Source organism: Mytilus trossulus, chromosome 1 (genome assembly GCF_036588685.1).
Source record: "Mytilus trossulus isolate FHL-02 chromosome 1, PNRI_Mtr1.1.1.hap1, whole genome shotgun sequence".
Classification (NCBI taxonomy): domain Eukaryota; kingdom Metazoa; phylum Mollusca; class Bivalvia; order Mytilida; family Mytilidae; genus Mytilus; species Mytilus trossulus.
This window is the reverse complement of record NC_086373.1, coordinates 49965947-49979680: the sequence shown is the minus strand read 5'-3', so window position 1 is coordinate 49979680 and position 13734 is coordinate 49965947. Positions and strand designations below refer to the sequence as shown.

The 13734-nt window shown below is 33.9% G+C and overlaps 1 protein-coding gene across 1 annotated transcript; it reads right to left on the bottom strand.

Moving 5' to 3' along the window:
• Window positions 1-2623: 2623 nt before the first annotated feature.
• On the bottom strand, window positions 2624-9134 carry LOC134724102 (toll-like receptor 4). The gene is made up of 3 exons (XM_063587437.1): window positions 8952-9134; window positions 4078-6396; window positions 2624-2760 (listed from the first exon to the last, which is right to left on the bottom strand). Exons 2-3 carry the CDS (start codon window positions 5435-5437, stop codon window positions 2624-2626), a joined length of 1497 nt encoding a protein of 498 aa, XP_063443507.1. The 5' UTR covers window positions 5438-6396; window positions 8952-9134.
• Window positions 9135-13734: the final 4600 nt, after the last annotated feature.

Here is a 13734-nt window from a genome sequence, read left to right as displayed (position 1 = left end):
ACAAGCGCTTGGTGTAGAAATTGCCTACATGAGGCATTTGCCTCAATGTAATTACGGCCCTGTAATAAAAGTGAGGTAAGTGTTCCTGAGAAAATATACCTCAAGTTAAATGAAAATGCGTTTACTTTTCTGCATTGGCTAGAGGTATAGGGGAAGGGTTGAAATCTCACAAACATGGTTAACCCTGCATGCCGCATTTTTGCGCCTGTCCTAAGTCATGAGCCTCTGGTCTTTGTTAGTCTTGTATTATTTTAACTTTTAGTTTCTTGTGTACAATTTGGAGTTTAGTATGGCGCTCATTATCACTAAACTAGTATATATTTGTTAAGGGGCCAGCTGAAGGACGCCTCCGGTTGTGGGAATTTCTCGTTGCATTGAAGACCTGATGGTGACCTTCTGCTGGTGTCTGCTCTATAGTTGGGTTGTTGTCTCTTTGGCACATTCCCCATTTCCATTCTCAATTTCATTCTATTATTAAAAGATTTAGGAAGTGTTTCCCGATTTTTTTGGGTAAGAAAGATAAATTTATGAAGAATCTGGTGTCATCTCATACTTTCGATTAGACCTGCTGAGTTATATATTTTCAATTCATTGCAAGTCGGGTAATTTATTTTTAAACTACCACAAAACAAACCATTTGTTTTTGTGATTATCAAGACTGAGTTATTTATTTTCAAAATCCTCCCCCCCCCCCAGAATATCAAATGCGGTCGTCCCCTTAGTGCCAATGAGACAACTCTCCATCCAAGGCGCAATTTTTAAAGGTAAACCATTATATATGTCAAAGTATACGCTTCTGCCGTCAACACGGACGCATCACAGATCCTTGGCTCACAATAAACAGCAAGCTATTAAAAGGACCCAATAACTTTGATTAGTGCATGTAAAACCATTCAAGCAGAAAACCAACGGTCTAATATATATAAAAACGAGAAAAGAGGAACAATTATGAACCACATCAACAAACGAGTTCCTAACTCTATGCAGTATCTTACCTTATTTTGGACGCAATTCCTGATTTTACTATCCGTTTTTTTTTTCTTCGGAATATTTATCGTAAAATCAGCATCCATAAAAGCATGGTATATTTCTTATGTAACATGTATTTTGTCCTGACCATGCATTTGAGAATCGATCAGTCGCTTGTCATTCAATGCAAAATCACGGGCCAACAGCAAATTGGTCGACACAGGAAATATATGAGTTTAACACAACTGTCGACCAGAAGCAAGTTGACTGGGATGTAATTTACTCAACATTTTATATACACTCATGAACATTTCAAAGGTTTTGTAAACATGATGATTTAACTGGGAATTTTCACATATGAAATCAAAAAGAAGATGTGGTATGATTGCCAATGAGACAACTCTTCATAATAAACCAAAATGACACAGAAATTAAAAACTATAAAAGATCACCGTACGGCTTTCAACAATGAGCAAAACTCATACCGCATGGTCTGTTATAAAAGGCCCCGAAATGATAATATAGAACAATTCAAGCGAGAAAACTAGCGGTCTAATTTATGTACAAAGAATGAACGAAAAACAAATGTGCAACACATAAACAAACGAAAACCAATGAATTTCAGGCACCTGACTATGGACAGGCACATACATAGACATTGTGGCGGGGTTAAACATGTTGGCGTGATCTCAACACTCCCCCTAACCTTGGACAGTGTTGTAACAGTTCAACATAAGAACGACCTATAAAAATCTGTTGAAAAAGGCTTAACTCATCATTCGAATATGACTGCCAAATTCATGTTGTTATCAATACTCGCATGCTCTCATATAAGCATGACGAAATCCGAAATCTGTATTGTAATTCGATTGGTATGTAATATCGGGTGTGATTTTGGTTTGCATTAAGGAGTGATCTCATATATTCCAAACCTAGTGATTTGTTAGAAGTTTAGTCTGTAATAGACGATATCAAAACATCAAGAAATGAATCACTAAAACCAAATATACACAACATCCTTGTCGATTGACAAACAAACCACATCTCATTATAAAATAACACTGGGTAGGACACACTCTTGTGTGAGTTGTGTTTTACTAATGTGACTTAAAAAGTTTAAAAGGTAGGCGTTGATGCATATACGACTTCTAGAGGACGTTAAAATACAGTCCCCTTGCAACTATATAGGCACTGCAGATGTGGATCCAAAGTTTTGGGAAAAAAAAAAGAACCTGGGGTCCGAACTAGGCAATGCTTGTGGTGAGACATCATGCATAAACTATATATATAGCTCAATAAGGATGCCCACTAAATCCTCATCTGAGCAGGCTTCTATGCAAGATACCAAGCCCTAAATACAAAAAACGTTAACAACGGAAAAATAAGTGTTATATAATAGTATTTACTCTCAGTGTAATTTGAAACGTTGTCAGGGGATGGTGGGGTAAACTAACTTTATAAATAAAGTGCATATTTTATATAGTATAGATTATAAACTATAGACACATTTTTAAAATACTTTGACTTTCCATTCGTGTTGAAAATAAAAGGCATGAAGTACTAATCCATGGATGTGAAATGTTTGTTTTCAAAGAAATACTTGAAAAGATTGTTTTAATTGGTATAAATTAAGCATCTAGCTATTGATTCTACTCTAGGACAGTTCTGACCATAAAGCTAACTTCAGTGTTTGCCATCCATTGTCTGATTCATTGTCAGGCCAGGTTACATCTATAACATCTTTCCATATATGACAGAGTTCGTCTGGAATACATTTAACGTCTGCTTTTCCTGTAATAACGATTATTTTTTGTAAGAAATTAGCATCTTTCTCATATCTCGCACGATCTATTTCAAACCGTAGCCATTGTTCATCTTTAGAATCTTTTGATATGAAAAATATAACCAAGGCCGTAGCTAGGCATCTTATTTTAGTGAGGCAAAATAATTGAGCCGAGCGAAGCGAGGCAAAATTTTTTTTTGGAGGGTATGAAATGAATGGTGCAAAATCCTGCATTCTAGGCATTTTTAGAGAGTTTGATAATGTTTTGAATTTGAACACTTTTTATATAAATTTTTCATTTTTTAAGACTTTTACTAACACCAAATTTTTAACAACTTTATTTAAATTCATATGTAAGATAATCATCCAAATATCACTGATTTGAGTCTGCTGCCAGAACATAGAACAAACATCGATTCAGAAGAGTTTTCCAAATTTTTCTATGGCCGGTTCAGTCAAATCGTTTCAGAATCATAATTTGGTCTGCTGATATCCTTATTGCGATGAACATGGAGCATGGCAAGACCGCACAATCTTGCGCCACTCATGCATGCTCTTTTCCAAGTTTTCAGTTGTTTCAGGGCAGTCTGTGTTTCTAAAGGTAGCACATCATCATCAACACAATGATCAATGTCTTCTTCCAATTCCTTCTCCATCAGCAATTCGGTAGCAGCATCGGTAGTAACAGTTTTATTTGCAAAAGGGAATTAAGCTTTCCTGTAAGCATCATCATACAGTCGCAGTTACAAAATATTAAACTCGCTTTTATGCTGACAAAGAGTAGAAAAACTAGGGATAAAATGAGATAAGATACATGTATATGATTATATCTATAGAGTAAGTATATAGGGGTACAGGGGAATTGGAATGGAGTTTTTGACGTTTGTACATGTAGTTCCGTAAATTAATTTCAAATTATTTCTGGAAATAGTTGGTGGTATTTTAGTTCCAGAATCTATAAATTTAGGGGTTAGGGTTTGGGGTGTCCGATTGTTCTAATGAAGTTATATACAATACTCAGACTCTGTTAAAATAAAATAGTTTACTAGAATTATTCCTTCTTTACCTTCAGTGTCGCTTTTCCCTTTTCTGCAAAAGCCTGTTTTTAACTAAAGATCCATGATGATTATCGTTCCTTGGTAAATGTTATCGAGAAACATCACCCGTTGAGATGCTGAGTTATATCCAGGAAGAATAGTTTAAAAGGAATGATGACAAGTTATAGAAATTAAGGTTAAGACAGAACAACAAATGACTATTGTATTTATATATATGTATAAAAAAAAATAATCAGTGTCGAAATTTTAGTGAGGCAATTGCCTCACTTGCCTCAAGGGTAGCTACGGCCTTGATAACATGTCTGCTTTCGCTGATAGCATTCGCAATCGCTTCAGATTTCGACTCGCCAACAAGAAAGTCTCGATCTCCAATGCAAACCTTCATTTTCCAAGTCTCCTCTAATTTCGGACGTAAAGAATTAATAACCCAACTTTGACTGTCTTCCGCATAAGAAAGATACACATCATATTGACATTTCTGTCTCAATCCCTTTTCTACAACTCGTCGAAATTTTTTATAAATGTAAAACGTTATTTTCCACCTATAACTTATGATAATAGCAACAGGAACGACACACACAAAGAACGCCACGATCAAACCGATTCCAACTTGGAGCCAGGTTTCACTGTCACAATGACTGAACAGGTCATGAAAGTTTTCATTTGCATGTAATGTATTGATGACTGTCCCGTTACTAAGGCGACAATCAAAATCTTTTTTTGACCTGTCAAAACGTATTTTCGTAGTGAATAACCATTTAATGGAATACATGGTATCACAGGTGCAACTAAAGGTATTTCCCCCCAAATAAAGTTTAAACGTTCTCGGGTATTGTTGATCTAACCACTTTCTTATGGTCTCATTAATAGACTGGATATAGTTGTTCCTAAGATCGAGAAATTCTAAATTTGACAAAGCAGTTACTGCTGTCGGTATTTCGGTGAACGAATTTATCTTCATGTTCAGAATTCTAAGCTCATTGTTATATATAAATGCATTTTCAGATAGAAACCACATGTTGTTCGAAGATACATCCAAATTTTCTATAACTGGAAGAAGACTGAAAATGTCACAGCCGCTCAGTATAGCTTTCCCAAGTTGTATGTTTTGCATGACGGCCACTGATAGGTTTTGAAAAAGACTTTTGACTTTTGAATGTTTCAAACAGTAAAGATTTGCATCAATTCCAGACATATTGATGAATTCAATATTGTGGTCACCTTCAAAATATATCTGCGGAAAATAACTCGTTTGGAAATATGACACGTCCAGATGACGCAAATGTTGTGCTCGTTTGATCATCAAGTTAATCCGACTATCCGTTGGAGTAAGATAATGTGAAAATCTAAGAGATTCAAGGCTTGGTGGTAATGAAACCGTATAGGTATAAATATATTGGTCGTTATTCGGTGATACGTTTTGTCCAACTAATGGGTTATTTTCGTGTTGTGTTGTCTCGTATTGGTATTCTCCACCTGAGCTAATATTGTTACTCTGTATAAAGTCAGAACCATAGTCGATATTTGAGTATTTAATTGGGTTGTATGAATAATCAAATACTCGTAGGTTAATTACTTTTGACTGGAAAGTAATAAATTCCATTGTCTTAGATTTTCCATCGCGCATTGAAAACCTGTTCCCAGTAAAAACTATTCTTTTGAAACATTCTGGATGGTTGTAGGTCAACAAGGAGCCTGGTTCAAAATCAACAATACCGCTTTCTGCTAAGACTAAATCATCTACACATATAGTTTGCAATTATTTCATCATTTTTCTTGTGACTCTGACTGCATACGGATATTTGTTCGAATCCTGAAAATCAACAGTTACTCTTTTGAATACTATAGATGTCATATTCTTATTTTGAAACGGATATAAAAGTTCTAATGCCCTCGATAGATGAATGAACACGCTACTAAGTTCTAAAACCTGTAGATTCCAAAACGGCTTAAAAAAGTTAGCTTCAACTTTTTTCACTTTTTCACAATTATTGAGATATACTTGTTTTACAGAAGGTGGCATGTCAACAAAAGTACCATTAAGCATTTCCTCAAGAGTACAGCTCGAAAATCGAACTGTTTCAAGTTTGTTTAGTTTTTGTAATCCACTTGAGTTAAAGACTGGAAGATTCACAAGATCCAAGTATAAAGTTTGTAAATTTTTCAGATCTCCGAAATACGGATAAATCATCGGTGCAGTATATTTGTGAGATGTTACCTGGTTGCTTCCGATATCCAGATATCGCAGTTGTGAGGTATGACTAAATATTCCATTAGAGTAAGCTGTCGAAAGATTCAGCCTGTTATCATTCATAGACAATTTCACTAAATTGTGTAATCCAAAGAATGTATCAGCATTCAGGAAATACAGGTCGTTGCTATCAATTGTCAAAACAGCTAACTGTGTGTATCTTTCAAAGGAATTGTTCCTGAGGATTTTAATCTTATTTTTACTTAAATCCAGCGCAAAAATGGTATGATTTAGATTTTGCGGAACTCTTGTGAGTCCTAGGTTTGAACAATCAGCCGTTAGTTCAATTTTTTCTAGTTTCATGGAACATGCTTTTGTTCGTTGTCTACATTTTCCTGAAAAGATGATACAAAAAAGAAGTAAAACTAACCTTCTTAATTTCATTTTAACATTAACTTTGTACGAATAATTTTGCTGAGAAGAACACAGCTAAGTTTAAATATTCAGATAAGCTGATTGCCAGGAAGTAGTTTCTTTTAACCCTATCAATTTAGTGAAACATCTTTTTAGTGGAGATAATTAACATGTGTTTTCGGAACACATACTTTTAAATCATACGGGAAGTAAATATTTACATTCCTAATTTGTAAGTAAAAGTTGCGCTTGTTTTACTTGGTTGTCCGGTAACGAAGCTCTGGGTGGGGGTTCCGGATAAAGAACAATAGGCCAATAATAAAGTAGAGAAACTCGATCTTAAAAAAACAAAATAAAGAATAGAGAATACCGGGTCGTTCAACTTTAAATAAACGAGAGTTTAAATTGGCAGACAAATTTCGAGTAGAGAATATGGACTAAAATTGAGAAATACAGAATTGAAGACCCCTCTTTTAGCCCTTCGGTTATCATATGGTACAACTTGTTGTGCCAATATACATGTTTCTTGAATTGTCGTATGAGGTATTGACCATGATGAAGTGGACCGCTGGAGATGTGAAGTCCAGCGCGCTGTCTGAGATGTAAAGTCTAGTCCGGTTAATATAAAGTCCAGCGATACATATATACAAATCTTTGCTGAATAAGATAAGCTAAGCAAATATCACTTTTAGCATTACCATGCATCTACCGTTGTAATGTTCAACAAGATAAATAAATCAATAGCTATTCTGATGATTTTGTATTTTAGGTTAGATCGTTTACCTATAAGTTACAGGTCGGCAGAAGCCTTATTTTATGAATTTGTTTATACTTTCATAAAACATAAAAAAAAAAGTACAAGATATTTGACGGGTAAACCTGAGGACAGGTGAAATGTGAAGGGGGATTTCAAAGGAATGTTAATAAGAGTAATTATATATATATGCACTTTGGAAGAACACCCTCCTTCAAGAATGATACGGCTATACGGTATATACACAGGAGATATTCCTTGCTAATTTGTCATTCGGCTGAAGTCTACGGAGACGATGACCATGATACCTACGGTAAATGATAATTAGAGATAGGATATATTAGATCGTTGTCTCTTATATAGTTTCTATTACTATGTGTTATAAAGATCAGGTTGGTGCATGCCTGTTGTACTGACTGTTATTATTCTCTTATATTGAACAGCATTATGGTTCATGATTGTAGCGCAACAAAGGGCATGGTCGAGTCCTGTTCTTTAAGACTTGTACAACTTGTAGTTTGTCAAGTAGGAATTTTACCGTACAAGACAAGTATGTTCACTTTTAGAGTATCACAATGTTCCATTATGAAAGGTCGTCGCTTGTAGGGTACCAACATTAGAACAAGTGTTTCCCTGACCAGCCCTCCCCCTTCAGTTCCAAAATCCGTTATATATCATTTTCGCATTTTCTGTGTTCAACGAACATAAGTATATCAGTCCGACCACTATTTTGAGCCCCTGTCCCTAGGTCAGTATGAAGAAACTTTCAGTACCAGAAGCCAGTTTTGAGTTGGGGGCAGGGGTGTTCTGGTGTAGTTTCCTAATATAACGGGAACTACAGTTTCAAATATAAGGACAATTTTCACATGTTGTTCAATAACTTAAAAACCTTACAAAATTATAAAAACTGGTGAACATAACAAACTGTTTGAGTAAAACAAATCCGATATTTCATTCCTGAGTTATAGGGCTTTGAACCTCAGATAAAAAAAAACCATTATTAAATGTGCACTTAGTCTCTTCTTTTGAATAAATTACCAAAAACTTAACACTGTTGTTTGGATAGGTGAATGTAGACACGTTTTTGATTTTTAGAATCGGCCGTTTTGGTCAATACCTAACCGGCAACGGTCATTTGAGCAATAAAAAGAACGTTGAGCGCCAAAATATAGGACATTAATGCGCCGAAATAAAATAAAAAAAGCACAGAACATTTGAGCGGGGGCAAAAAGGAGAAAGAGTACCTCTTCTGGTCATCAGATATAATCTGTTACCCCTTATCATCACGAAGAGGTGGAAGTAGGATTTCGAACATGATAGTTGATAACATGTGGAGTTTATATATTTAACAACATCTTTTACATGTTTTAATTGTAAAAAAAATAGTCAGAGCACTGTCATAAAACTTAAAATTCGTTTAGGTCGGGCTTGAAATTTATTTGTTAATCTTCTGACTAAAAAATATTTTTTTTCTTCTTACATATAGTGTGACGCCAATTTTCACTGACCTAATACACATTTTTGTTTAGGGGCAAGCTGTATCATAGCAGAATATATGTTTATGGCTAATGTATCCTCATACATGTTTTTCTACAGAGCCGACATATCACACGCTTCTGATCATATAATGCCTTCTGAAACTCCCATTTAATCATTGCAATCATTTAAATATGCACACTATAAGGACTATCATATGCTCTTCAACTTGGAGCAACTTTTAAATTTCAAATTTGTTTCGTCCTTAATATGCATAAAGAATTTGCCATTAGACGATAGACATACCAACTATTAATCATCTTGGAAATGTATGACAACACTAAGCTCCTTCGTTTATTCCTTAATTAACCTTTTGGGCTAATGCACACGTTCATACAAAAAGAACAATATTTTTCCGTTGACAGCTTTTGCGTGTACACAAAATAGACGATAGTTTATAAAAAAAAAATGTGATTCATCAAGTTAAATTATCTCATATATACAATACAAGTAGTTTACATGTATCATCTAAAACAGGAAGGCAACTCCTTTATTTCCGATATAACAGGAATGTCACAGTCCCATGAGTCCGACATTGTCACTTGTGATTTTTTTTCACATACAAAATGTTATGTTACTGAGAAATACTTATATAAACCTATCGAGAAAAGAAGAGTGAACATACCACTTCTATATACATATATATAGTGATGGACTTTAATTACCAAATAAGTAGCTACTTGTATCACATGGTTTAAAAAAAGATTAAAACGAAACATTAATTCTGTAAGAAATTGTGTCATCAATTTTAATATTACAATACAAATACATGCTTATTTGACGTAACCATAAAGGTTCGAAAAGAAGAGACCTATAAATATTTATAAAGGAAGTTATGGGTCAATGAGACAGCAACCGAACGACTCCATGTATCAAAAGACACACAGTGGCCATTATTGTACCGGCTGCGACCATAGATAGATGTTTATACAGCATTTAAAGCTCTAGAATATCCGAAGCACAATAATAGAGACCGTCTGCATGTCTGAAGATCTGTCATAGGTGGTTTTTTTTTATCGTCAATCTGAAGAAACGATCGGCAGGCAACCACATCACTGACATATATATATATTTATATATATCATATAACAATTGCCAGGTCGGCCCGGTTGAATCAAGATAATAATACATTCAGATGTAAAGTCAATATATCTTACAGTAAAAGGTTCGAGCAGTAGGTATCCCCGGCCCCTCTCCAGTTATGTTATATACATTATCGATACATTTAAAACTCTCATCAATATTAAATTGTTTTACAGTACACAATGGAGTTCAGCTCCTGGTACAAATTGGAATTCCATTGATATCTGCGAGTAGAATTTGGAATATTAAGACCAGTACAAAATTCCAAAATCAATTAGTACACCTTGTGACGTTCAGATTTTTACAAGAAGAATTGTGAGTTGTGTCAAAGGAGTAGGTCCAGTAAGGACCGATTTTGGCCTCAAATTTCAGGGTTCATCTGACGATAAACTTTCGACACTTTTTAAACACTTAAGTGTCTATTTAATTTGATGCAATTAGTTTATGTGACAATATTTTTTACTGATTTAGTCATTCAAAACGCTCCGATTCAAGCTCAAATATGTAAATATGTAAAATCTATCGAATATGCCCCGTTGAAAAATGTCACTTTCAGATGCATGGTATTTGTCAAAAATGAACCTTTATATATATATGTTATGTATTATCATCAAATACAACTTACATTTCAATAATAAGAATGAGCACAACTGCGGCCACTTTCAATGAAGACGGATAACTAAAATGCTAAAATTGTGGAGATTTCAGTAATGACTTTATGATGCTAGTACCCGGTATATTTGCATTGTATTGTAAAAAAACGGTCCATATGTATGTAGCAGAAGCATTCTACTTTCCCATGAATTTTGACAATTTCGTAAAACTGCTATATTTTGAGGCCAAAAAGGATTCTTACGGGACCTACTCCTTTCTAGAAGGATGCAGAATATTACTGAAAAAAACCCAGCATAAGTATGATTCTAGATTCTACTGGATTTTCAAAAATTATTTTTACCGATGCACCAGATTAATGAAAAAACAAAACAGAACTGATAGTGCATTATAAAAAGCAGATAACCAACGAGACAACTATATATATCAATCAAGTTTATATAGTAAATGACTGGATGTAATCAATTGAAGACAAACGGAAGACATTTAACAATTAGAAAAACAAATACCGTAAAGACAGGTATAACGGGCACCGAGATGAAAAAATGTGAAAGAAATCAAATGAGAATTAACATCAAAACAATTCACGAAAAAGTTTATCGACAGGTTGTATAAATTCCCATAGGCACCAATTGCGTTCCTTTAAAAGCAGACTTGTTCTTTTACTGTTATGAATCACAGTTTATGACCAAACTCTGTAAAGATACATTTAAATTTCATTTACTTGTTCTTCACTCGTTTGAATTGTTTTACATTTTTCATTTTATGCGATTTATAAGGTATTTGTTTTGCTCATTGTTGAAGTCCGTACGGTCATCAATAGTTTATTTCCATGTCATTTGGTCTTTTAGAGAGTTGTCTCGTTAGCAATTATAGTACATCTTCTTATTTTCATTTTGATTAATAAATAAATATATTTTTGTGTCCTCAGCGTTAAATTTCTTATGAAATTATTAACATTCTATACCATTAGGAAATGTTTGTGTCAGGTTTCCTTTTTACTATTTAACTTTAATTTGTCGAGAGTTGCTCTTAATACTATTCATATTTTTCATAAAGACTTTATTCATCAATTCAAGTGTCTGAGAAGAGATCATAATTACAAACATTTATATGTTTAAGTGTTGATACATTTACAAACCACATTGACACCCGACATATCTTATTAACATAAAGTCAAGATCTGGCTGTACTTCAAAAAGAAGCGGACCAACGCGTTCGTTTATTTTATTATTTTTTTAGCTCACCTGGCCTAAAAGGCCATGTGAGCTTTTCTCATCACTTGGCGTCCGTCGTCGTCGTCTGTCGTCGTTAACAATTTTTTAAACATCTTCTCCTCTGAAACTACTGAATGGATTTGAATGAAACTTTGCATGATTGTTCCTTAGTATATCCTGCACAAAGTGTGCGCTTCGATTTTTGATCCGTCAAAAAACATGGCCGCCGTTACTTAAAATAGAACATAGGGGTCAAATGCAGTTTTGGCTTATATCTCAAAAACGAAAGCATTTAGAGCAAATCTGACATGGGGTAAAAATGTTCATAAGATCAAGATCTATCAGCCCTAAAATTTTCAGATGAATCAAACAACCCATTGTTGGGTTGCTGCCACTTAATTGGTAATTTTAAGGAAATTTTGCAGTTTTTGGTCATTATCTTGAATATTATTATAGATAAAGATAAACTGTAAACAGCAAAAATGATCAGCAAAGTAAGATCTACAAATAAGTCAATATGACCAAAATTGTCAATTGACCCCTTAAGGGGTTATTGTCCTTTAATGACAATTTTTCACAATTTGTTCATCATATTTGCTAACTTTAAAAAATCTTCTTCTCTGAAACTACTGAATGGATTTGAATGAAACTTAGCATGATTTTTCCTTAGTATATCCTGCACAAAGTGTGCGCTTCGATTTTTGATCCGTTAAAAAACATGGCCGCCGTTACTTAAAATAGAACATAGGGGTCAAATGCAGTTTTTGGCTTATATCTCAAAAACGAAAGCATTTAGAGCAAATCTGACAGGGGTAAAAATGTTCATTAGGTCAATATCTATCACCTCTTAAATTTTCAGATGAATCAAACAACCCATTGTTGGGTTGCTGCCCCTTAATTGGTAATTTAAAGGAAATTTTGCAGTTTTTGGTCATTAACTTGAATATTATTATAGATACAATTAAGCTGTTAATAGCAAAAATGTTAAGCAAAGTAAGATCTACAAGTAAGTCAATTTGACCAAAATTGTCAGTTAACCTCTTAAGGAGTTATTGCCCTTTAAAGACTTTTTTCACAATTTGTTCATCATGTTGACTTACTTTAAAAAATCTTCGCCTTTGAAACTGCTGTATCAATTTCAGCCAAACTTAGGCTAAATGAGTTTCAGGGTTTCAGAATATCTAGTATAAATTTTATATTTCATTTCCTTGTATGTCAAGAAACATAGCTCCTATGGCTAAAATAGAACATAGGAGAAAATGATTTTTTTTTTGCTTTTGAAGAAAATAGGACAATTCAAAGAACATTTAAATAAATTGAAAAGCCAAAATAATCATTGATGAGAGATTAAACCAAAAATTCCGGTGAGCGATTCAGGCTCTTGAGAGCCTCTTGTTTTGTTTGCTTAAAGATTAGACATTTGAAATATTTTTATAAGTGTCAACATTTGTAAATAATACTATCTATGTTTTAAAGTATATTGCAAACAAGACGCTTTCATATCCTTCAAATTAAGTAGAAAAGTATAATAATTTGTTAGGATTATTTTCGTAATATAAAAAGACTGAGAATACCATGATGTTAAAAGTCTTAAGACCAATGTGAGCTATATATTTTCTTCATTTGCATGTCGTCAGTGGTCATAAAGTCATCTCAAAACGTTTATTTGAAAGTATTTGTTCGTTTTGCTCGATGTTTAGTTTTCCATTTTGTGTTTTGTAGACTATTTGCTTCCTTCCGATCGATTTTCGTTAATTTTCAAATGTTTATATTCTCAGTTTGTCTTCTTCTTATGATATTAGAATAATAAGATATGGTATGGCTACCAATGAGACAACTCTAAACCATAGACCATTTGACGTATATTAATTAGCATCTATACTTTGAGTTTGAATATACCTTTGATACCATGCACTCCTCCTTTAGAGAAGATGAATGCCATTACACATCTACACATCTTACATTGGAGCTCAATATAGTAAACTCAAACAATTAAAGTAGACAAGTCGCTAATGTTTTTCGGTATGCTCCCAGCATTGCCGGTAAATATGCTCCCAGCATTCCCGGTAAATAAAGTAATATAAGTAAGACTCGTAATGAAAATTTATTAAAAAAAA